Raw genomic sequence first — 27,815 nt, 5'->3', positions numbered from 1 at the left:
TAGAAGGCTTTATATATTTGAGAGTGCAATTTCAAGTTCTAAGAGTGGATTCAACAAGAAATTAATAAGTTAGGGAATTTACTCGGTAAATTCGGTTCGGCTTATTGGAAGCTCAGTAATATAGGTCCATGGTCCCCATTCTAGTTGAGACCATACTGCTTGTAAGACTCAATAATTGATTTATGATTAATCAATTATAATTCTAGAATTGGACTAGCTATGGCTAGTTTGTGAATTTACACTAAGCAAGGGCGAAATTGTAAAGAAAAGAGATTCTAGGTTTATTAATTAAGAGACTCTAATGTCTAATTAATAATTATGTTAAATGACAATATTATTTAATAATCTATTTTAGTTATCAATGACATTTAAATGGTTAGAATTGGAAAATTGGCATTTTTGAGAAATTAGAAATGAAAATTGTTAAAACTGTAAAATTCCAAGTGGGGCCCATTAACACCACGGCCGGCCACTTGAATAGCCTTTTTCCAATTATTATTTTCATTATTTTAATGTCAAATAATTACTAACCTAAACCTAGTGGTTTCCTATAAATAGAAAGTGATGGCTCACACCAAAATAAGAGTTATTCTTTTATTTTTTTTTTTTGAAGAAAAGCGTGCTATTATATAACATAAAATTAGTTAGACCTCGCCGTCGTTACAGAATAAGTTATCGGGCATAGAGGATAGTGGCACGGAACCAAATCTCTGAAGAGAAAAAGCCCACTTAGCCACATTATGGGCTACAAAATTACATTGTCTACTAACATGCTGAAAGTTACAACCAATAAAAAAAGGAGAGTTTCTTTTACAAAATGAGACATAGTTCTCAAGCTCCCAACGGGACTCCTTCCCATTAAGGGCATTGATCGCTACCCTCAAATCACTCTCAACAATGATAAATTTAAATCCTCGAGCTTTAGCTTCCTCCATGGCCAAACATCAAGCCATTGCTTCCCCACAAAGAGCATCAACAAACTCCAGTTTAGACGTGGCTACCCAGATCACCTTGCCAACGTGATTCCTTGCCACCACCACTACACACATGCTATCCAACCCCACTCTGACATCACAATTGAGCTTCAACCAATCCTGGGGGGGACGCCAAAGATCTGACGAGCGCGATATGGGGCAAGGGAGCAAATAAGCATGATGATCTACAAAAGAAAACCGAATAGTGTCAATGTAATTAAAGATGTTAGCAGTAAAATTGTTATGTACCTTTTCATTTCGTGCTCTCCAGATCGTGTCAATAATTAACGAAGAAAAAAGGAAGGCCTCATCTGCGTTGACGCCTTTGCTTCCCAGTTCCCATAAGAGTTATTCAGTAATTCAAGAGATTGCCTTTCCGAAAATTGAGCAATCCACCTTCTCTCTATAGCCGACCCTCTCATTCTCTCTTTTCCTCTTCCAAATTTCGAAATACCTTGAGTGACAGAGTAGTGCCCACACACAGCAAGTGGTACCTCAATCATAGTTTGGAAGATCGTGAAGAATCCAAATCAAAGAGAAGGACATTCAGACTCAGATCTTGGTGATACTCTGCGACAGAAAGGATACAAGGGTTAGAGATCTGAGTGGAAGGAGACATATTATTCCGCTGCAACCAGTGTAAGGTTTCCTAAACTTTATGTGTGTTTATTATCGTTTTAGAAAGTTTATATTTAGGGTGTTAAACAACATACTTGTGAGTAGATCTAAGATCCTGGTAAAATAAATTCCAACAGTTTGTAGATCCAAAATCTAGAATCCAGATGGATTTATCATTCTCTAAAGCACATGATTCAAAAATTAAAGCATCACTGCTTAATCGTTTTTGAATTGTTCTAATTGCTGGTTCAATCTATTGCGAAGGATAATTTGAGGAAGTGAAATCACTTTCTCTATTCTTCTCAACTGAGCTTGAAGTAGTAGGATTCTCGGAGCTATGAACTCTTTGCTCTTCAGATATAACAATTCCAAGCTTAGCTGCTTTCTGGAATTTCATGTTCATCATGAGCAAGTGTGAAGTATTACTCTGACAAGGAGTCTTATTCACACTTTCAAGTTCATTCCTAAAGGCATATTCTAGATGAGTGTTGGGATGTGGGTTGTACATTTTGGCACTACAAATATCAATAAACAGAAGTAAATAATTTGGTCAAATAAATTCATACACAAGTTTAGAAAATAACAAGTAATCAGATATGTTTGCAAAAATACTAAAACTAAACATATTTATTATTTTCCAAGGTTTCCAACATAATGAAATACAGTGTCCCGGTAGGCGAGAGTCAAAGATAACATTAGTTGAATAGAGTAGTGAGCTCATCTAAAATGAATACCATTTTAGCAACCTTTTATTCGATCAAAATGAGAATCCAACGTTGTCCCGGTAGGCGAGAGTCAAGGTTATTCTCATTTTATGAGCTTCCACCATTGTTTCATGTTCTGTAAATTTATCTCTAAGTAGTCACCGTAGGGGAGAGTCTAATAGTGTAAAGCCCGCTTAGTTAATTTGGAAATTAGCAGTTGTTTATGATTAATTATGAAATTATTTATAGCTATTTAAATAATTTATACTGTTATTTATGTTATTCAGTAGCTTGCCTATTTTGTAATTCCGGTGCCCGGTATTTTGGAACTCGGCATTTGGCTCAGTAGGAATCACAACTTAGTATGTTAGCAGTTTGGGGACGGGTTTTAGACATTGGGAATGTCGGGAATGGCCGGGAATTTAGAATTTCCCAAAAATACCCCTTTAGTATGATTTATGTGATTTTATGGTGGAGGGGCAAAATGGTCTTTTTGCCCCATTAATGTTTGTCTTTTAGTGGCTTTTTATTTGAAAATTAATTGTTATTTTATTTATTTGTTGGCTGAAATGAAATGTGTATTAAGTGACTTTTACTCCATTTCCTTCATTTTTCAAAACAAAACCCAACACTTAGAAAAAATTAGAAAAAACTCTCTCTTTCTTTCCTCTCTATTTTCGGCTGGTGCATGGGATTCAAAGGGCTGGGTTTTTCCATCAATTTCTAGCTAGATTCATCATCACTTTGGAACTCTTGTTTGTGGTAGGTGTTTCTTAATTTTCCTCTTTTGTTTTCTTGAAAAAAATGGTGAAAAGTTGAGTAAAATGCATGCTTTTGTGGCTGTTATTATTGCTGTGTTTGGTTGTTGATTTTTGAGGTTTAAAGCATGTTTAATTGATGTTAATTGAGCTGTTTGAAGCATGTTAGTTAGGTTGTTCAAAGCTTTGATTTTTCTATGCAAAAATGTGATTTTTGGAAGAAAATATAGTGAATCTGTTTCTGTGATGTTGCTGTTGTTTTTAATTGTTTTCAGAGGCTTAGATAAGCTTGATTAAGTAGAATTAAGCTAGTGAAATGCTTGATTAGGTGGTTTTGCTCAAGTTTGAGTTTAGAACTCAAAGCTTGAGCTCCAATGGCATTTTTCGTGTTTGAGGTTTCTGGGTTGTTTTGATGCCTTGGATATGTTCTAGGGAAGGTATAGAACAGGTCTGGAAAGTTTGAGGTGATTTGGGGTTGAATTGTGCAAGTTATGAAAATTTGATGTTGTCGCTCGCGAGGAACCGAATTCCAGTTGTGCATCCGAATTCGGATGGGGTCCCGACTTCCCGAACCGGAATTCCGGTTGGGCAACCGGTCTACCGGTTGGGGAATTTTTCAGAACCCGTGTTTTCCTCGTTTTTATGTTTTTAGGGGTATTGCCATGCTTTTTATCGATAGGGAAACTTTTAGTTCCTAGTTTAAGTCCCCGGGAAGTGATTTAGCGTGTCACTTATAGTGTTGTGATTTTTATGGTTTAGGAGCCAGTAATCCGCCGTCACTCGGCTTCGTTCCGGTCGGGTTGACCACACCTGAATTCTTAATCCGGTAAGATTAGTATAACGGATGCATATGTAGATTACATGTTTAGCGAGCATGTAGGAAGCCTATTAGATTACATTAGTGGTATGTTGGCTTCGAACCATCCAACCCCGTCACGTCGGTACGTGCCGGAGTATGACCAAGAATGGAGTATGACCGGCTTGACCGATCAGTCGACACTTGGTTGGTGGTTCCGTGCTATTGACGTATCCCGTCTGGTACAGCCGGAGTATGACCAAGAATGAGTATGACCGGCTCGACCGATCGTGAGGATATAGTAACACGTCGGTACAGCCGGAGTATGACCAAGCAATGAGTATGACCGATTCGACCGATCGTGTTGTTACGTGTCAATAGTACCGTCCCTATGAACGTTCGTAACTCGCACCATGTTGGACATGGCAGTAGTGGCTCAGTACCATGTTGGACATGGCAGTAGCGGGACTCAGTATCGTGTTGGACACGGCAGTTAGTATTATGTATGAGTATTATTATGCTTTTCTTACTGAGTCTGTCGACTCACAGTTTACGTTTATGTGTAGGTAAAGGCAAGGCTATAGCTGATGGACCGTGAGCGAGCTTATGAGATTGTACATGTCGGGGCGGTTAGGCCTGGAGCGTACGATCATCGGGACAGCGAGGCTGATTTTTGTAACTGGTCGTTAGACGACATTTATTTTGTGTATCAATTAATCAGTTAAATCTTTTTGTAAATGATTTTATAATCGGGATCCCGAGTCTTTTGTAATATTGTTTTATAAGTTTAATTAAAAAGCAAAATTTTAATTAATCACGTTTTTCCATAAACCTCGTTGATTAGCAACGAGCTGCACAGTACGTTTAAAAATCACGTAATACGCCTAAAGTAGTTAGGGTGTTACAAATAGGGACAAGAACTTACAAAATACTTATCAAATGAGCTCTTACGGTGTTAAATGCTTTCAACGAATAACCATCCATAAGGGGGACGAAGTCTAGCGTCTCAAGGTTATATTAAAAATATTTAACTATTGTAAGACCAACAATGGAGATCGAATATCTCTTGATTAAAGCTCATTATTTAAAATAATATATTTTTAATTAATCATTTATTTTAATCCATATATTTTAATAATGAAAATTAATTAATTTAAACTTGGTCTAAAATTAATTAAAAAATTAATTTTCAACTTTAATTTAATTTTTAATTTTTAATTATCGAAAATCATTATATAAGAAAATATAAAATTTCAAAAATTATAAAATATAATAAAATAAATATTTTGAAAAATATCTAATTTAAGTTGTTCTAAAAATAACTAAATTTTCAACTTAAATTATTTTCAAACAGAATTTAATTAAATAATAAATTAAGTTGTAACCACTTAATTTGAAAAATATTCCATTTTAAGTTGATCCAAAGTTAACAAAGTTTCAACTTAAAAAATATTCCAAGAATCTCTCAATAACTAATTCCTAAAATTTCTCAACTTAATTTTGAAATTCAAAAGATATTCAAATTTAAGTTGATAAAAAAATTAGTTAGAAATAACTAATTTACAACTTAAATAGGAATATTTAATGAAATATTAAAAAAAATATGCTTCAGAAGAAATCTAGTTAGTTATAATTCTATATTTAATTAAATACAAGAAAAATACATATAGTTTATCTTGAATTAATTTCATTAAACTAAGTGTGTTTTTCTTAAATTAATTTCAAAATATACGAATGAAAAAAAATCATTTATTTTGAAATTAATTATGTTGCTAATCAATTTTATTAGATCAAACTAATTTAATTAACCTAGTACAGTGATTCAAATTAGGCAAATATGCCTTCACAGTTGGGGTTGTTCATGTGAGGGGGGGCTGGGTTCAGTATGTCGTACCCACTGCTATGGGCCCCCTAACTCTCACACAAGGCCCAAAAGAGAGGAATTTAATCTTAAAATGAACAACTGTTATTAATTGAATAAGCCCAAAAACTAAATGGGCCTAAATAAAATCTATCATGGTGTGACATTTTATTTAGCAACCTAGTCCATTTTAATTAAAAATGAAATGGGCTACCTATATGCATCTAAACTCAAAGTAAGCATATAGGCTCACACAGACATACAGATTTGGATGGATCCTATCATGTTACTAGGTCATACACAGATGAAAGAAGAATGTAAAATTTTACTTGTTACAAATTATTGGTTTGACCTATTGACAATTTAACTATAGGTTAAAATCAGATCATTGGATCTCTCAAAAAATTAACCATGACAATTTAGATCAATCAATAATAGGTTTTATAAAACTTGTTAACACAAACAAGATAAAACACATACACCTGCAACAAGTTGGATAGTTGGATATATGGTTTATTTAATTTTAAATTAATTAATTTATTTAATAATTTTCAAAAATAAATAAATAATAAATAAATATTTTTTTGGGATAATAAATAAAATAAAATAAAATTAAAATTAAACCTATAATTTTTGAAAAATTATGTTTCAACTAACCTAAATGCTAACTACCTTTCAAATTTCATGTTATTTTAAAAATTAAATATTCAATAAAATAAAATGATAACTTAATATCATTTTTTTGATTTTACAATTTAATTAAAATAAAATAACAAAATTTAAAAGTTAGCATAATCCTATTTCTATTCAAAATATCATGATTAAACTAATATTATTTTAAATTTAAATAAGTTCAATTTATTATAAAAAGAAATAGAATAATTTAAAAAAATATTAATATCTGACCTTAAATTTAAAAATAAGATAATATAATTAAATTTTAAAAATAAGATAATTAATTAAGCAAAAAAGATAGATTTTTACCAATTTTTAAATTCAAATTTCACTAATATCTTAAATTAATTTTAAAAAATAATAATTTAATTCTGATAATTAGATTTAAAATTTGAAAAGTAAAAATCAAAATACAAAACTACACAAAAAATCCAAAATTAATTCCTTGAAAAAGCATAAAAAAATGAAGAAAATCGAAAAAATTGCAAGTTGTACGGATGGTATGCACTACATACCATCCGAGCGCGTCTCAGGAGTGCACGACCGGGGTTTCTCGGCGCTGGAGGCTGCAAGTAGCCATTCCGCGCGCGTAGAGGTGGGATTCAGACAATCCTGCCTGTCCTAACCGAGAAGCCACGGACAGATCTTGTCCGAATGTGCGTGAACCACTGAAATCGAGGGGTTCCGCGCGCGCAGGTGGGGTGACACCACCCCTGAGTTTTTTCAAAACTTTAAAAAATCATAACTAATTTAAATAAAATTGAAATCAAGTTCTGTAAAAAAGTGAATTGCTTAATTTTTTCCAAACTATCCAAAAAAAATAATTTCTGAACGAAAATTCAATTATTTTTTCATAAAAATTTCACAAACATCAATCAATCATCAAATAACACACAGATCAACATGAAACCATCCAAATCACACACAAATCGTTTTAAGTCCAAATTTCTTGAAAGTAAATCAATTACCATGGCTCTGATACCAGTTGTTGGAATTATGTTATCAGGATCTCAGATTTACTAACAAGTATGTTATTTAACATCCTAAATATAAACTTCTAAAATGATATGAAATAAACACATATAAAGTATAAGAAACCTTACATTGGTTGCAGCGGAATATAATGTCTCCTTCCACTCATATCTTTAATCCTTGTGTCCTTTCTATAGCAGAGTATCACCAAGATCTGAGTCTGAATGTCCTTCTCTTGAATCTAGATTCTTCACAGCCTTACACACTATGATTGAGTACTACTTGATGTGTGTGGGCACTCACTCATTCACTATAGGCTCGGTTTAGAAGAGAGGAAGAGAGAGAGAAGGTGATTTCGGCTAGGGTATAGGAGTGGAGGCTCAAATTAAATCTGAAGGAATGAGATGCATCATCTTTTCCCTAAAGCCATCACTACCTATTTATAGTAAACCACCTAGGGTTAGGCTAGAATAATTTGGCATTAAAATAATGAAAAAATAAATGGTAAATTCCATACATAGTGGTCGGCCATAGACTGGATAATGGTCCCCACTTTGCAATTTTGCCATTTTGTCATTTTTCCATCTCATTTTCTAAAAAATACAAATTTTCCAATTTAACCACTTAAATGCCAATTCTAATTATTTAATAACTAAAAATTAATTATTAAATAATATTGTCATTTAATATATTTATTAATTAGACTAATCAAATTCTCTTAATTAACAAATAAACCCTAGAAACTCTTTCTTCACAATCAAGGCCTTGCTTAGTGAAAATTCATAAACTAGACATAGTCTAATTTTAGAATTATAATTGATTAATCAAAATCAATTTACTGAGTCTTACAAGTACTACTGTCTCAACTAGTATGGGGACCATGTGCCTATATATCTGAGCTTCCACTAAGCAGACCCAGAACTTACCAAGTAAATTCACTGACTTATTAATTTCTTGTTGCATCCACCATAGAACTTGGAATTGCACTCTCAGTTACATAGAACACTCTATATGCTGCACGATATAGATACGCTATCAGTTATCCATTGTTATAATCCCAATAATCAATGACCCTCTATAGATGATTTACATTGTATAGGGATTAAATTACCGTTACGCCCTTCAACGCATTTTATCCTTAAAATACTTAGCCACCTATAAATGATATTTCAGTGAACTAAACATAATCGCTGAAATGAGTACTCAACCATTTAAAATATATCAGAGTATTAACAATGGAGTTTATGGAGAAAAATGCGAAGAAATATAGGATGAAGTAAACAAAAAGAACTTAGCTACTTCATTCTTTGGTTGATGTAAATTGCAAATAAACTAAAATTAAATTGGGAAAAAATGAATTAAGAATAAAGAGGTAATGAGATGGGAATGAGAAAAAAAATTGTGAAATAGTAAATTACCTCCACGTCATCAAGTAACCCTTCTAGTTTTAAAAAATAAAATTTTGTTTTTTAAAATATCAATACTATTAATATGGATCATTAGATTTAATCCAATGCCAATAATAAAATACCTATATATGAATAATACCCATTTAGAACATACTCATATATATATATATATATATTTATATATATATATATTAAGAACATAGAGTATTAGTGAAATAAAGATTTTTTTAGAGTTTTTGTCTACTATTTATTTATTTATTTATTTTTTAAAAAAACCTTTAAAATATCAATGGCAACTATATATTTACTTTTTTTGAGAAATATATTATTAATATTAAAAATAAAAAAAAAGTATATTTTTATAATTTTTTTTAATAAAATCCTAATTTTTGAAAAATTCTTTTAAAATTGAAACTCAAAAATATCACATGTTCATTATTAAAAAAATGTTTATAAGAAAATAACTACTTATAAAAAATATTATAAATATTATAATTTAAATCTTTTTCTAAAAAAAAACTAAAAATTATAAATAAAAATATAATTATTACTTAAAACAAACTAATTAAACAACTTATTGTGCAAAAACTACAATTTAAAAATGTTAAACATTATTCAAAAAAAAAAAAAAAACTATTACAAATAAATTAATGAAGTATAATAAAAATTATAAAAAAAAATTAGCTTTTCGATAATATTAATGAAATTAATCAAGTGTACTTTTTTTAAAAAAAAAAAATTAAATTATCACATATTACTATTATTTATGTATATTAGGTGAGTATTCCACGTGCATTGTGTAGTTCTTCTTGTTTTATTTTATTTATATTTTTGTTTGCTTAATTTTTATTTTATAAATAATTGTAAAAAAAATTTATATAATGTAAATTTTACATCTTAATTATATATAGTACAAATTACAATATATTTTATTATTATATTGGAAATAAGAGGGTAAGGATAAATCTTTAAAATGGGTATTATAGATTTTTAAACTTTATTTTCTTTTTTCTAATTTTTTTTTATTCTTTAATCTTTTGTAATATATCTTTAATAACTATAATGTGAACAATTATGAAAAACACAGTTAAAGAATTTTTCTAAATGTTATAGCAGTAAAGGGTCTATGCACCTTTTTTTAAGGGTTACACCGTAGATACTTTTTACGATATATACTACTACTAAATTCTTAACCTATACTTATTTAAATTAAATAATATAAAATAAAAAAAACTTAGAGAAAATATGTAGTACACCACGAAATGAGTATTTTGGTAAACCCATTATTTGTTTTGATATTTTGGAGAGCTTTTTAGTCCCATTTTTTTAATGATTCTCTATGTTGTAGTTATTTAAGACCACTTGTAAATTTTTTTAAAAAATTTTAAATAATTTTACCATGCCTAAAAATATGTTGTAGTTGCTTAACACATGTATAAAAAAAATATCGTCATGCGTGCAACAAAATATTTAATTTTTTTAGCATTGTAAACTATTCTAAATTTTGTGAAATTTTAGAGAAGTTCTTAAATATATTATTAAGCTTAATAAAAATGGTGTCTAAATTACGTCAAAAAAAAAAAAATGGTGTGTCTAAATTTGCATAATAACAATTATAACATTTTTAATTACAATTTTATTACGAATTATTAACTTTAAAATTTTGATACATATTTCTTTTTATTGCAATATTATCTTTAATAATTATTAAATATTTAATTTATTAAATATTATTTTTCTTTTTCATGCTAATTTTCATTTAAAAATTTTATTGTAAATATTGTGCCAATAATATTTATTTATTTATTATAGATGAAGTTAACAATATATCTAAGTCTAATAATACAAATAATATAATCCACCATATTTTTTTAGGCTGTATATATCACTATTTTTTTAAAAAATATAATTTTAATAATTACCTTATTTAAGCAACTTCACTCCAAAAAAAAAAAACTTGAACTTTTTAAATAAACAAATTTAAATTTTTTTGCTAATTTCTATGGATCGAAAATGTACTATGTGGATTTTATTATTATTATGATAATACTTATATTTATGTAATTAGAAAAGTAGAGTTTTGAAAGAAATTTAACTTCAATTTATGATTGTGAAGGTAATGACAAAAAAGAAAATAGAATTGTAATAAAATTAAACTTGTAAGACTAAAATAGTCATTTAAAAAAAACAAGAGAATGATCTAATACTTATATTTATGTAATTAGAAAAGTAGAATTTTGAAAGAAATTTGACTTCAATTTATGATTATGAAGGTAATGACAAAAAAAGAACATAGAATTGTAATAAAATTAAACTTGTAAGGGTAAAATAGTCAATAAATATCACACCAACAAGCCACTTTTATAATAGTAAGATATATACATAAAATAAGAATGAGGCGGTGACATTATAAATTATGTATTATTTTTATAATTTTTAATTATAATTTATGTAATTTAATTAGGATAAATTAGAAGAACATATAAATTTTATTGTATTGTATTGAATGATTGTTTTTATTATTAAAAAATGTTTGATGAAATTATTTATTCAAATAATTAAATAAGAAAACGTGATTAGAAACAAAATTTGCAGCGAAGTTGAGGACTATAAATGAGATGCGATAATGACAATAACTTTGAATGTAATAACGACTTTAAGTCATTAAAGGTCGATATATTACTCACAATATAATGATATGTCAAGATTTGATCATGCATTATGGAAGGAAAAGTACTAAGCCCTGTTGTATAAAGCTTGACTTGCAAAAGGCATATGACACAATGAAGTGGGTTTTTTTAGAGGAAATGTTATTGGCTCTGAACTTTCCTATTAAATTCATTAAACTCATAATGAACTGTGTGACTACTCCCAAGTTCTCCTTGTTATTTAATGGCTCCCTTCATGGCTTTTTTGAAGCCAAAAGAGGGCTTAGGCAAGGGGATCCAATGTTCCCCCTCCTCTTTGTCTTGGGAATGGAATACTTTAGTAGGATTATGCAAAAGGTTGGGGAAAAAGAAGAGTTTGGCTTTCATGACAGATGCAAAGACATTAGGCTAAATCATCTTAGCTTTGCAGATGATGTTCTAATATTTTGTAATGGAGATTTTAAAAGCATATACTTTATGTTGCAAGGCTTGAAGACTTTCAACACCACATCTGGATTATTCCCTAATATTCAAAAAAACAACAGTATACTGTTGTGGCATGCAGGAAGGAGAAATTAACAGAGTACTGAACATGTTTGGATTTAGTAGGCAAAATGTTCCATTCAGATATCTTAGGATACCTATATGTTCTAAGAGGATTTCTGCAGAGGAATGTAATGGCATAGTGCAAAAAATGATAGCAAAGATCAAAGTGTGGAGTTTTAAGAATATTTCTTTCGCGGGTAGAGTTGTTCTCATCAATCATGTGTTGCACACAATACACACATATTGGTGTCAACTACTTATTCTACCTAAAAGAGTCATTGCTGAAATTGAAGAAATATGCAAGAACTTTCTATGGAATCAAGGAGTGGCTGATAGATCGGGTAATGTAGCTTGGAATTATTTGTGTAGGCCTAAATCTGTTGGGGGTTTAGGTTTAAAAAATACAGCTACTTGGAATGAAGCAGCTCTCTTCAAGCGTGTTTGGTCAATTGCCACTAAAAAAGATAATCTATGGATTAAATGAGTGCACAATGTTTATATCAAATAGGGGGACTGGTGGGAGTATAAAGTGTTAGAATTTATTTTACCAGGATCTTAGATCTACTCACAAGTATGTTGTTTAACACCCTAAATATGAACTTTCTAAAACGATAAATAAACACATATAAAGTTAAGAAAACCTTACATTGGTTGCAGCGGAATAATGTCTCCTTCCACTCAGATCTCTAACCCTTGTATCCTTTCTGTCGCAGAGTATTATCAAGATCTGAGCCCGAATGTCCTTCTCTTTGTGTGTGATCCTTCACACACTACACCAAAAACTCTAATTAGTGGCATTTTTAAAATGTCACTGTTACTAATATTTAGTGACATTTTATATTTTAGTGGCATTTTTATAAAATATAAGCTATGCTAATGTGACTAAAATTCAAATGTCACTAATTAGTTTTCTAGTCACATTTGAAAATGTCACCTAAATATGAATTGTGGCAATTTTAAATGTCACCATAATATTTATTATTTATATATTTAATGTTTAAAAAATAATATAGTGACATTTTGAAAATGCAAAAAATTATACTAGTGACATTTTTCTTAAAGGCCACTAAAAATTATATATAATGTATTATTTATTTTTAATTAAAATAATAGAATTTATATATATATAAATCATCGTAATTTTCTAATTTTTACTCATCTTTTTATTCCTTATTTAATTTATATATGTATTAAAAAAAAAGAAAACTCTAAACATAAAAGGAGAATAAATATAATTTTATATTAACATTCTTAAACTAAAATAAGTTTGTTACATAAATATTTTAACAATATAAAAATATAATACATAATAATTTTATATTCTTACAACAAACATGAACAATAATAATAAAAATTGTATACAAACTATCTATACAACATCAATAAAAATAAAAATAAATATTTACAATTGAGTCTATTTTTCTATGTTAGTAAAGTCACATCATTGAATCATGAAGTTATTTATCTGATTTTCGTGAAACCTGCATAATTTTTAGCACAATAAATAACAAATAAATAATCATCCATATACATATATAATGAAAACTTTAAATATGTATTTAATTGTTACCAGAAATGTTGTTGGCCATGCAATAGATGCTCCAACAACTTCACCAATTGTCTTGCATTGTCCATATGGTCTAATTAATTCCTCGTCGGGGTTGATACAAACTTGAACAACAACTTCAGAATAATGATCTCCGAGCTCTTTTCCTCCAACTTCTTTTGATGAATCTTTACTAACAACTAGACCAATAACAATTGTTTCAGGATCAGCAGTAACACTCTTAAGATTAACCATTTCACCAACCTACACAATAAATTATGACATAAAAATACACAAAAATTAATAAATTCATTAATAAAAAGCATTAATATTTAAGTAATAACTAAACTATATAATAATAATAATAATATTTACCTCAACAATTGGAATATCATATGCTGAAGATGAAAACCACAACTGACGTCTAGATTCCTTGTTATGTGACATACAAGGCTTTTTGGCCTACATATATAACAACGTATCAGTAACATAATTTATTGGTTAATAATTTTTTTGAATCATTTGAAAAATTAAAACGTAACTAGTTGTGAAGAAGTGTCATTGTCATTGTAATTAAGAGCCTGCACATAATATGTTCAGTTTTAAGTACTGAAAAAATATGGAATAATAATAAAAACTAAAGAGATATTATTAAAAAAAAAATAGAGAGATTAAAGCTCTAACCATGTCAGGTATAATAGATGTGTCATTTGCATTGTAATTTTGCTTGTTGGCTTGAACTTGAGATCTTAATTCTTTCAATTCAGCTTCTAGAGTTTGTATATACTTCTTTTGGTTTCCTTTCTTGGTGGATTTGTTTTCCCATACGTCAGATGAGCAAACACCAAAACCGTACATACGGACTGATCCGTATTTTTCTTTACCCATTACTTTAGAGAAAGTGTCATTCATACCCTTTTCCTTTGATACATCTTCATTCAACTCTTGTTTCTCTTGTAATTGTACCTATCATTAATATAAATTAAGAAATAATAAAACAACAAGCTAGGCATAAATTAAAAAATATTCGATCATACCATTACTTCTTTCGTTGTATCAGTTACACTCTTATCTTTTTTTGTATAGCAGACGTTAAACATAGCATCACGTGTTGGTGTACTTCCACCATTCTCTTTCTACAAATGAATATTTAGTTGTAATTAAATATTAATCAAAGTATGCATACTTACGAAGCAATGTTCATTCTATATGCTCAAATAATTTTGTAGTTTACCTGCGCTGCTCTAATTTGTGTAAAACTTTTTGTGCCAGTTATATGGTTGTATTTCTTTTGACCACGACTAGCTTTGTTTGTAGCACTTATTTTCTAAAATAATATATAAAATTGCATTTAATAAATATTAAATTAGTGAAATATGAAAAAAATAATATACTTAATTAAATATTAAAAGAAAAAATACCTTTGCATCTTCTGATGCCCAATATTTTATTAATTCCTCCCATTGCCCAGCATATACTCTTTTGTCCTTATATTTTTTTTGCTCCTCAAAAGATAAAGTTTCTGAATAATAAGTTCTCTTAAGATAAGCTTTCCAATTTTTAAGTTCCTTACCACAAGACCGCATAGTCCAATTTTCTGCCAGAGGAGGAATATCAAACTTTTCCTAGAAGTTTTAAAGCATGCATTAGCAATCTTAAATATACTAAATAGAAATTTCAAAATTAATTCAACTACTGATCTAAAATGCTAAAAAAATTATTTGAAAAAACAATAATTTTTTACCTGTATAATTTTCCACATTCTATCTTTGTATTGTCAGGTACCTTATGCCAACTTTTGTAGTTAATTGGAGCATTTTTTCCATCTCGTACTAATGTCCCAATAAAATTCGTAAGCTTACTTGCGTTTTTATCATGTGGTTGCCCAAATTCATTACATGTGATTTGCATCTTTGTACCATCATGATTACTCCAAATGTCACGCATTTGTGTTGGACCTCTACCATTCTTTTTACCATTATTATTTGTCAACAATTCTGTAAATGAATCTACACAATCTTCATCTTGTTCAGCCAATCTATATTGCATATATCTATCCATACCTGCAGACATTTGTAACAACAATAAAAAAAAAGTAGAATAGTTATAAATCTTTCATAAGAAATATTAATTTATATTACTTTTAACTTGATAATTAACTCATCACAAAGAATTAATGTTGTGTTTTTATAAAATTAAAGACTCAACAAAATAAACATAAAAATAATGAATATATGTAAAATAAATGACTTTAATCCATAAGCAAAGATAGTGAGCCACACTATACAGTCTATAATAAAAAATTGCTATTAACAAGTAAAAAAAATATGAAAACATAGAAATGTGGCTTAACTACAGTTGATCTCAAGAAAGAGTTCTTTTGTGCAAATCAAATCAAAACAAAACAAGTTTTTATTTTCTTTTCCTTGTTCATATCATATAATAAATAACAAGTCTGAAAAAGAAAAAGGAAAAATTGTAAACAAAGAATGTTTGTTAGCCATAAATGGGAAGCAAACTAATAAATTAATTATTGCTGCTTTGACCATTTGACCTACCATTTTGGTAAAAACATCATAATTATTGGTTCATTCAGTAGATTGATCGAAAAATTCTATTGATGGGAATTGAGTGTTAGGTACGTAGTAGGTGACAAATATTATGAGACTAAACTATTACTAATTTTGATTAAGGAGTGTTGGGTTCCTTGTTCTAGTAGTTCACATCAGTTTGAAAGTAAACTAAAAATGAGAAGTGGCCATATATATAACAAATAACCTTAGTCCCAGTTCATATTCTTTTATTTTCGATTTTACCAGAGATGAAATTATATATATATACATATGTATTCTTAGTAGTAATCTCATAAAAGGAATAATATTAATATAGTAATAACTATAAAAGAGTCTAAACCTTTCTTTTTGGATTTGCTGTATTCAGAGTTTGATATCAAATTCAGAAGTTATCCACAAGACCCACAATTGCAAACCAAAAGCAAAATCACTGATGTTCAGCTTCAAAAGCTAGAAAAAAGAAAATTCAAATCAAATGGTTAGATTTCAAAATATGAATCTCAGGAAAATAATGAAAAGAAAAATCAAAATCAAAGATTAAAATACCACCTATGATGAGAGGAGTAGGGATGCACATTTTTCCCATGGGGATGGGGCCCCGCAGGGACCCGCCCCTAATGGGGCGGGGATTCCCCGTCTAAATGGGGAACGGGGCGGGGACGGGGATCAAATTTTGTCCCTGAATGTTAAACGGGGCAGGGACGGGGATGACACTCCCCGCCCCGATGGGGACCCGTTTAATTTATTAATTATTTTTTTATTAATATTTTATATTTTATATATGCGTTTGTATTTTTTTAGTATATTAATATCATTTTTACAATTTTTGAAGTTATGTTTTTGTATAATAATTACTATATTGAATAGTAAATAATTGTTGGAAATTATTTTACCAGGATCTTAGATCTACTCACAAGTATGTTTATTAACATCCTAAATAAGAACTTTCTAAAACGATAAATTAAACACATATAAAGTTTAGGAAACCTTACATTGGGTGCAGCAGAATAATATGACTCCTTCCGTTCTGATATCTAGCCCTTGATTCCTTTCTGTAGCAGAGCATTATCAATATCTGAACCTGGATCTCTTTCTCTGAATCTTTGATGCTGAAACTCCTTTTGCTGAATGTCTTTCTTCACGATCTTCCTCACTATGATTGAGGTATTGCTTGATGTGTGTGGGCACTACTCTAATCACTAAGGATTTCGAAATATAGAAGAAGAAGAGAGGGAGTGGTCAGCCAGATTGGGAGAGAGAAGGCTCAGGTTTTTCTGATTCAGAAAGTGTCAGAAGAAAAGTCTAATTTTCCTGAAGCCTTCACTATCTATTTATAGCATTCCACTAGGGTTAGATTTGAATTATATGGCATTAAAATAATGAAAAAATCAACTTAAAATACACACAAAGGTGGCCGACCATACACTTAGTGGATTGGGCTTTGCTTTTTGCAATTTTGCAATTTTAACACATTTTGTATCTGATTTTCTCAAAAATGCCAATTTCCTAATTCAACCATTTAAATGCCAATTCTAACTATTTAATAACTATAAATAATTATTAAATAATATTGTCATTTATCATATTTATTAATTGAACCATACAAAGTATCATAATTAACAAATATGCCCCTATAAACTCTTTCTTTACAATTTCGCTCTTACTTAGTGAAAAATTCACAAATAGACATAGTCTAATTTGAGAATTATAATTGATTAATCAAAACTAATTACATGAGTCTTACAAGCAATATTATCTCAACTAGTGCGGGGACCATGGGTCTATATAACCTAGCTTCCAATAAGTAGATCAAGAATTTAGCACTAAAATTCACTAACAATAATATGTAATATTTTATCTTTTATGTAATTTAATAATTTTATACATTTAAATTTTTAAAATAATTTTTATTTTATAATAGGGGATTCCCCGCCCCGTCCCCACCCCATTAGGGGATTGCCCGCCCCGTCCCCGTCCCCGATGGGGAATAAGCGGGGATGGGGCGCGGATGGAGATTAAAATCCTTAACGGGGATGGGGACGGGGAGAGCACTCCCCGCTAATTCCCCGCCCCGTGTGCATCCCTAGAGAGAAGCCAATTTGTGTGTGAGAGAGAGACAGTTCTCAAATTTATGAGAATGATAGTTTTGGTGAAAAAGGAAAATTGAAATATGTGGGCGGGTAGAATCCCAGTTCTTTTCCATTTTCATTTTGGATTTTTTTTTTAAAAAAAAAATTATGTGTTTAACGCTTCCTATTCCTATTTTTATGCTATTATTAGATTTTTTATATTTGGTATCTTATTTGAAATACATATATATTTATATATTTAATAAAATTAAACATATTAATTTTTAAAAGTATATGATATTTTACATTTTAAATCTTATAAAGGTTTTTTTTTAAAAAAAGTGATGAGTATTTAATTTACAATTTAATAAGATATTTTACTTTTAAAAAATCCTTTTTTTTTAAAAAAAAAAAATCAAACGTGAAAATTTTATATATATATATATATACTAGTTAAAAAATAGGTAAAAGTTATTGAGCTGTTTACGCCCCTGATTCCTTCGATCTTGTGCAAGATATTTCTACAGCTCCAGGAGATGACAACAAGAATGTTATTGAGCTTTATGCTCCTGATATCTATTACCTTGGATGTTGTGCAAGGTATTTCTTGAATTATTCATCTTTAATGTAATTTCTCAAGTAGTATTTTGTTATCCCAATCCCACTTTTTGTAATTTAAGAATATCTCTAATAAAGTCTTGAAGTCTTGAAATAGTGATGCAATTAAGAATTTGACGAGAGATAATGGAATTATCTCGGCATTGGATTTAACTGGTATATTATAAATAAATAAAACAAATACTATAGTGTAAAGACCGCTTAGTTTAATTTAGAAATTAGCAGTTAATCATGTTTAATTATAGAAAATTATTTATAGCTATTTAAATAATTATTATGCTATTATTATTGAATTCTGAAATGCATTATATGTCATTTAGTGATTTTTATAATTTTATATTTTCGGTGCCCGGTAACATGGAACTCGGTGTTTGGCTCAGTAAAATCACAACTTAGTATGTTAGTATTGTGGGACGGTTTATTAGACATTGGGAATGTCGGGATTGGCCGAGAATTTAGAATTTCCCAAAATACCCCTTTAGTGCTCTTTATGTTATTTTAGTGTGAAGGGGCAAAATGGTCATTTTGCCCCATTGTTAGTTTGTCCTTTAGTGGACTTTATTTGGTTAAATTATATGGTTTTAATTGAAATGTGTTAGCTGAATATAAGGTTGGGCAACCGGTCTGCCGGTTGGGTGATTTTCAGGAACCCTAGATTTTCTCGTTTTTATGTTATTTGGGGTATTGCCATGCTTTTTATCGATAGGGAAAATTTTAGTTCCTAGTTTAAGTCCCCGAGAAGTGATTTAGTGTATCACTTATAGTGTTGTGATTGTTATGGTTTAGGAGCCTGTAAACCGCCGTGTAGTTCGTTCCAGTCAGGTTGACCGGCACACCTAAATTCGGAATTGAGGTAAGATTAGTATAACAGTATGCATATGTATTACATGTTTAGTGTGCATGTAGGAAGCCTGTTAGATACATTAGATATGTATGTTGGCTTCGAACCATCCGACTGTGTCACATCGGTACAGGCTAGAGTACAACTAGCAGCTGGAGTAGGACTAGTGTACCGAGTATAGGCTGACACTGTATCACATCGGTACAGGCTAGAGTAGGACTAGCAACTGGAGTATGACTAGTGTACCGAGTATATGCTGATACTAGGGCTGGTGGTTCTATACTATTTGACGTATCACATCGGCACAGGCTAGAGTATGACTAGCAGCTGGAGTATGACCAGTGTGCCGAGTATAGGCTGCTACTTGTCATTAGTACCGTCTTATGAACGTTCAGGACTCAATATCGTGTGTGACACGGCAGTTAGGGTTATGGTCAGGGGTACGGACGTCTGATCATAACTCAGAATTTATGTATGATATTTGATTATGCTTTTCTTTCTGAGTCTGTCGACTCACAGTGCTATGTTTATGTGTAGGTAAGGGCAAGGCTAAGGCTGAAGGACCGTGAGAGCGAGCCGGTGAATATTGTGCATGTCGGGGCGGTTAGGCCTGGAGCGTACGATCCTCGGGACAGCAAGGCTATTTTTGTAATTAGTCGCTAGGCGACAAGTATTTTGTATAGTCAGTGAACTTTTGTAAAATGTTTTGTAATCGGGATCCCGAGTATTTTTGTATAAATATTTTATAAGTTTAATTAAAAAGCAAAAATTTTAATTAATCACGATTTCCATAAATCTCGTTGATTAGCGACGAGCTGCACAGTATGTTTAAAAATCACGTAATACGCCTATGCTAGTTAGGGTGTTACAAGTAGTTTGAGAGATAATAAAGTCTTGGTCTTGAAATGTGGCTTAGACTTAAGAATTTGAGAGATAATGGAATTAACGGCATTGTATTACCAATATAGTAGTTTGTTTTTTTTTTTTATTTTATCTATTTATAATATACTTAAGGATATGATAATTTAATTTGTTTATCTGAATATCTGTGATACTCGCACCAGGCATGTATGACTTCTTAAATAGTGATTTTTTTTTTATAGAATATTCCAAAGTGATTGAAAGACTACTACTAAAGGGAAAAGAAATTTAAAAGCAGCGTGGAGAGAAGTCATATCTTACCTTTTACAAAGGTGACATTATTTCTTCCAAATAAACAAATTATACAACGCTAAAATACTATATTCCTCCCCACCATCATCCACATTAGGTTTAATCTCTTTTTTTCTTTATTAGTTTAATGATTTTGGGTTTTATTTACTCTAAATTCTTTAAAATCTTATTTTTAATTATTTTTTTTTACTAAATTAGTTGAGACCAATAGTTATTTAATAGTGCAAATTTAGAAAATTAATTTACCAAGCTACTAAACATTTTTTTTTGTTAATTTTTCTAATTTAAGCTAAAATTTTCATTGACTTCCACATTGTAACTTTCTAAAATCATAAATTCGAGCTGCTAATTGATTTTTTAAGTACATTTACAAATCTGAGCTACTAAGGTACGCTATTTACAAATCTGAGCTACTAACTGATATTTTTAGTACATTTAGCTCAATTTGTTAACTAATCTAAAAAATAGAGTAATGAAGAGTGATCTTACATATTAGGCAACAATAATGATTATGAAAATTCGGGATAGATGCTTAACAGATAATGCTCTAAAGTATATTTTATATTGACTTTTTCAAAAAAAACTTGCCATAATAATTATTGAAAGGAATAAGTAAGTATTATCTATATTGAAGTGTCTAATAATTATATTGGACTTAATTATGAAAGTGAACGGGTTTAAGTTACTATGAATAAGCATTCAAAGTGTAAATTACTTGATTTTTTTATTCTTTTCAAAATACTTATGTTTGACCTAGTATATATACATATGTTTGTTTTTTATTTTTCCAAACAAACTAATTTTTTGGATTTTAAATAGGTATTGATAAAAAATTTCAAAAGCTAAAGTTATGGATAAGAGTTGGATGAAGCAATCTAGATTGAGTGATTCATATCAACAAGGAGTTAATTTATTTCTTGATTTCGCATTTAAAAATGGAAGCCATGAAAGAAAAATTGTATGTCCTTGTGTTAAGTGTTGCCTTATTGGTCCTGTCACTCGATCAATTGCATTTGATCATCTGATATGCAATGGATTTATGGAGGGATACACTAAAAGGATATTACACGGTGAAACTTCTTCACATGCTCCACAGAACATTGAGAGTACTGTTAGTGATACTCCTACTATTGATATGCAAGGAGTTATACATGATGTTTTTGGACAAAATAGTAGAGATGATGAATGTGAAATTGAAAATGATGATAATCTTCAAGGTGAGGAAGATGAACCAAATACGAAGGCAAAAGAATTTTATGATTTGATAAAAGATGTAGAGACAGAACTTTACCTAGGCTGTACAAGTTTTACAAAGCTCTCATTCGTCATTGAATTATTTCATATTAAGTGTATGTGTGGATGGAGTGATAATTCATTTGGCAAGGTACTTGAATTATTTAAAAGAGCACTACCAAAAGGTGAAACCTTACCCGATTCTTTTTATGAGACAAAAAAGTTAATCAACGCACTTGGACTTAATTATGAAAAAATTGATGCATGTAAAAATGATTGCATGTTGTATAGAAAGGAGCATGTAAATGACACAGAATATCAAGTATGCTCTACACCAAGGTACGCTATTAATTATAACACTTTTTTCTTCTGTTTTTTTTTAGTTTAGATATGCTGTTTAGATTAATATAATATTACCTTTTTTTTTCTTTTTAATAAAAATAGGAGTGAAGCAAAAGTCTTGCGCCACTTTCCGTTAATACCAAGATTACAAAGATTATTTATGCCATCAAAAACATCTGATTTTATGACTTGGCATCATCAAAAAGATTATGTGAATGATGGTTATATGAGACATCCAAGAGATTCTCCAGCATGGATGACTTTTGATCACAAATATATGGATTTTGCGGCAGATCCTCGAAATGTTAGACTTGGGTTAGCTTCTGATGGAATGAATCCGTTCAAGACATTAAGTGTAAGTCACAACACATGGCCAGCTATTATGATACCATATAATCTCCCTCCATGGTTGTGTATGAAACAACCTAACTTTATTATGTCCTTGCTCATACCTGGTCCAGAAGCACCTGGAAATAATATTGATATATATTTGGAGCCACTGATTGAAGAATTAAAAATTTTATGGGAAGTTGGAGTTGAAACTTTTGATACGTCTACAAGAGAAAACTTTATGTTACGAGCATCACTATTATGGACTATTAGTGATTTTCCAGCATATGCAAACTTATCGGGATGGAGCACTAAAGGAAAATATGCATGCCCGTCTTGTCATCAAGATACTTATTCTTCGTGGTTGAAGCATAGCAAAAAACATTGTTATATGGGTCATCGTCGTTGGTTAGAAAATAACCACTCATTTAGAAATGATGAAAAGTCTTTCGACGGTACAAAAGAGAAAAAATTAGCTCCAATACCATTAAGTGGTTCAATGATACTAGATAAGTTAGAAGGCTACCAAATTAAATTTGGAAAGACAGTTGTTAATCCTCAGTTGCCATATAGTTGGAAGAAAAGGAGTATATTTTTTGAATTGCCTTACTTGAAGGATAACTTATTACGACACAATCTCGATGTGATGCATATTGAAAAAAATGTATGTAAAAGTTTAGTTGGGACATTATTGAGTTTAGATACAAAAAATAAAGACAATTTCAATTCACGTCTTGATTTAAAGTTTATGGGTATCAGATCTGAACTTCATCCAAAGGAGAGCGAATCTAAGAGACTGTCATACAACCTGCTTGTTTTACATTAACCAAAAAAGAAAAAACTATCTTTTGTCGATTTCTAAAGACAATTAAGGTTCCAGATGGATATGCTGTCAATATTTCAAGATGTGTTGATGTAAATCAACGAAAAATTCATGGGCTCAAGAGTCATGATTTTCATATTATTATGACTCAATTATTACCGCTAGCATTGAGGGGAATGTCAAGTCTGCATGTTCGTCAACATATAACTACTTTAAGCAACTATTTTCGAATGATGTATTCAAAAGTTGCTCGAGCACAGGATTTTATGCAACTTGAGCACCAAATATCAATTACTCTTTGTAATCTTGAAAATTTTTTTCCCCCATCATATTTTGATATTATGGTTCATTTGGTGATACACTTAGCATATGAGGCGAGAATTGCTGGACCATCAGTTTATTGTTGCATGTACCCTGTTGAAAGGTAATATATATTGATTTTTATTTTATTTAATTGTGAAAAGTTTCAATATTGCTTTTAATGTTCATATGAATAATTGCAGGTACTTATCTAAGTTGAAGTCATACGTTCGAAACAAAAATAAGCCAGAAGGTTGTATAGCTGAAGGATATTTAGCTAATGAATGCTTGACATTTTGCTCACGATATATAGAAGGTGTAGAGACAAAAATTAATCGTAAGCCTAGAAATTATAGTAATCCAAATCCAGATAGAGAAAGACTGCCTATTTTCCAAACGACGGGTCGAAATTTGGAAAAAATAGTTTCTGAGACTTTAGACGAGGATACCAAAACTAAGGCACATCGATATGTATTATTTAATTGTAATGTCGTAGACTCATTTATTGAGTAAGTATTATTTATTATATCTAATAATAAAAAATATTGAAGCATTAAGTAAGCATGTCTAATGCTTATTAATTTTGTAGGGATCATCGCAATATCATTGCACAACAAAATCCTCGTCAAAGAGTAATGACCTTAGACCGGATTCATAGCGAGTCATTTCCTTCCTGGTTTGCACAAAAGGTAAGCTTATTTTCAATTCTTAATTTTTTTTGTATTAACTTAAGGAGTTCACAAACATATTGAGTGTAGTAATTTATTTATTACAATTTTTTTTTGTCAAATTAGGCAGAAGAATTATATGATAATCAAGATAATCGACTTTCTGAAGATCTATATTATCTGGCTAAAGGACCAAACAATATTTTCAATCGATTTAAAAGATATTTAATTAATGGTTTTCGGTCTCATATAAAAAAAATCGAAGCGAAATTAAAAACTCAAAATAGTAGAGTTATTGTGACTGCCAAGACTCAAAGTTTTTCAAATAGTAGGGATCCGTATCCTATTTTTGGAGATGTTACATTTTTTGGGATATTAACAGATATTATCGAACTAGATTATTGTTCAGGGAATCGTGTTGTGTTATTTAAGTGTGATTGGATTTCGAGTAGTGGTATTAAAAAAGAGAAAGATTGCACAAGAGTCAACCTTACAAAATTGATGCGTGAAGATGAGCCATTTATACTAGCTTCTCAAGCAGAACAAGTAATGTATGTGGAAGATCTCAAACACGAAGGATGGAATGTTGCTTTAAAAATAAATCCTAGAGATTAGTATAATATGAGCGTGCAATCACATAACGAGAATGTGGAGCTTATTTGCAAACTGAAGTTTGCGGTGCATCTCTCGATGTTGACAGTGAAGATATTAGTTTGGTTAGGAAAGATATGCCAGATATAACTGTTGATACATCAATGTCATTTGATGCAAATGATATGGATGAAGAAGCTTAGTGATGTAGGTATTTTATTATTATTATTAGTAGTAGTAGTAGTATTATGAGTACTTTATTTATAAATTTTATTTATCTTAATTCTTTTGTTATGGAGATCAATTTTATTTATATAAAATCTTTTATTATGATACAATATTTATATTTATTAAGTTATTTTTCATCTACGTCTACAAAATTAATTAAATTTAAACTTTTTTCTTTAAAAATTTGTATAATAATATAACTTCAAAAAATAAATTAAAATTAAAAATTCCACTAATTTTTTTTACTAGTAACACTTTTGAAATGTCACTAAAAGTACTTAATTAGATGGCACTTCAAAATGTCACTAAATTAATATTTGGTGTCATTTTTATAAATACCACTATTAATTTATTCTTGTTACATTTTTAAAAATGTTACACTAAATTTAAATATTGACAATTAATGACACTTTTTACAAAATGTCACTAAAATATATCAATAGTTACACTTTAAAAAAATTGTCACTAATTAAAATGTCATTTATTCTCATTATAGTTATATTTTTTAACAAATGTCATTAAAATATCATTATTGTGACATTTTTTTTAAAAAATGCCACTAATAAAAATGTCACTAAACCTGATTTTTGGTGTAGTGACAGTCTTCCAATCTATGATTGAGGTACCACTTGCTGTGTGTGGGCACTACTCTATCACTGAGGGTTTCGAAATTTAGAAGAAGAAAAGAGAGAGGGTTGATTTCGGCTATAGAGAGAAAGGGAAGGCTCAGTTTTCTGAAGAAATTGATTTTCTGACAAAAAGCATTAAAAGCATTGAAAAACTTGTTATTTGACTGAGCCATCACTTTCTATTTATATGCAACTACTAGGTTTAGGTTAGTAATTATTTGGCATTAAAATAATGAAAATATCAATTTGATTAAAAACATGCTTAAGTGGCCGGCCAAGGTGTGTAATGGGCCTCACTTGGATTTTGCAGTTTTCACAAATTTTATTTCTATTTTCTCAAAAACGCCAATTTTCCAATTCTAACCATTTAAATGCCAAAACTAATTATTGAATAACTAAAATAGATTATTAAATAATATTGTCATTTTATTTAATTATTAATTAGACATATAAAGTCTATTAATAAATAAATAAACATAGTCTAACTTTAGAATTATAATTGATTAATCACAAATCAATTATTGAGTCTTACAAGCAGTATAGTCTCAACTAGAATGGGGACCATGGATCTATATGCTGAGCTTCCAATAAGTGAACCGAATTTACTAAGTAAATTCCTACTTATTAATTCTTCGTTGAATCCACTCTTAGAACTTAGAATTGCACTCTCAAACTTATATAGAGCATATTATATGTTTCACGATATAGATATGCTATCTCATTTAACCACTGTTATAATCTTATTGTGATCAAAGATCCTCTATATAGATGATTTACATCGAGATGGGATAATTTTACCATTCTCACCCCTCAATGTATTTTGCCCCTTAAAATACTTAGCTACCTGTAAATGATGTTTAGTGATTTAAGTATTAGTCACTTAAACAATAGCTCATCCATTTACTTCTATTTAGCTAAGCTCGAAGGGAGTCATCACTTGACTTCTATACACCAGTAGAAGCTATATTCCATATTTATGTTCAGCACTCCCACTCAATCATACTATCATGTTCCCAAAATATACGTATCACCCTGACCCAAAAGTAGGCTTAACTAATAAATCAAAGAACATGAATAGTACTCTTGAGTTGAGCCTAAGCATATTATGATTTAGATTCTTTTAATCTTAAGATCAACTACTGATATTGACTTGAAAAGATATAACGGTAAGTTTATAATATCTTAACTAAGTTGCAATATCGGTCCAATCCAATGTATACTCCATACATTCGAAACTAGTATACTTTACTAATGTCCTGGACAGAACATAACACTTACTCCAAGTGTAAGTACACATCATCGCTGATTCTCACATTAGTGTAAATCCAAAACACTAATGAAACAGGGACTTAGTCTTTTGATTCATATGATCACAATCACATTCCACTGTGTTGACGATACTGTAATTGTGAATAAACATATGATCTGGACTTAACTGATTTTGTGTGCAAATGTAATAAACAAATTAAACCATTAGCTTGTAAAATTCATGCAAACATAAATCACTTCAAATTTCTTATATTGATAACTAATCAGATTGAAAGGGTTTTATTTAGGGCACAAAACCCAACAAACTCCCACTTGCACTAACATAAAACAAACTGTGCAAATAAATCAATCTGATATCTTGATCTTCAGATCAAGTGTAGTATAGTTGAATCCACCCAAACTTCTGGAAACTAGTTCATAAATACATTTATGAAACATCCTTTACTATATGCTTTACTCATCAAGGGATACTAAAATCCTTACTGTTTTAAAGTACATCTGAATAAACAGAAGACATATCTCTCATATTTTAAAATATGGAATTGAGATAATACAGTGTAGACTTTTCTTCAGTAAAATAACTTTCTGGTAATTTCAAATTTACAAAGTTATAAATCTTCT

At 29.9% G+C, this 27,815-nt stretch overlaps 2 protein-coding genes across 2 annotated transcripts; one reads left to right on the top strand and one right to left on the bottom strand.

The window, feature by feature from the left end:
• Nucleotides 1–944: 944 nt before the first annotated feature.
• On the bottom strand, nucleotides 945–15,580 carry LOC133031404 (uncharacterized). Its single transcript, XM_061104893.1, has 9 exons — nucleotides 15,293–15,580; nucleotides 14,929–15,132; nucleotides 14,742–14,834; nucleotides 14,545–14,643; nucleotides 14,192–14,473; nucleotides 13,883–13,969; nucleotides 13,532–13,771; nucleotides 1,881–1,977; nucleotides 945–1,159 (listed from the first exon to the last, which is right to left on the bottom strand). Exons 1-9 carry the CDS (start codon nucleotides 15,578–15,580, stop codon nucleotides 945–947), a joined length of 1,605 nt encoding a protein of 534 aa, XP_060960876.1.
• A 6,051-nt stretch (nucleotides 15,581–21,631) lies between these two features.
• LOC115723900 (uncharacterized) lies at nucleotides 21,632–25,271 on the top strand. Its single transcript, XM_061104892.1, has 5 exons — nucleotides 21,632–22,353; nucleotides 22,459–23,273; nucleotides 23,876–23,933; nucleotides 24,013–24,146; nucleotides 25,150–25,271. The coding sequence occupies exons 1-5, from the start codon at nucleotides 21,632–21,634 to the stop codon at nucleotides 25,269–25,271; spliced, it is 1,851 nt and encodes a 616-aa protein (XP_060960875.1).
• Nucleotides 25,272–27,815: the final 2,544 nt, after the last annotated feature.

The sequence above is a fragment of the Cannabis sativa genome, chromosome 9, assembly GCF_029168945.1.
Source record: "Cannabis sativa cultivar Pink pepper isolate KNU-18-1 chromosome 9, ASM2916894v1, whole genome shotgun sequence".
In the NCBI taxonomy this organism is placed as follows: Eukaryota; Viridiplantae; Streptophyta; class Magnoliopsida; order Rosales; family Cannabaceae; genus Cannabis; species Cannabis sativa.
The sequence above is the reverse complement of the archived record's forward strand: the minus strand, read 5'-3'. Positions and strand labels throughout refer to the sequence as shown.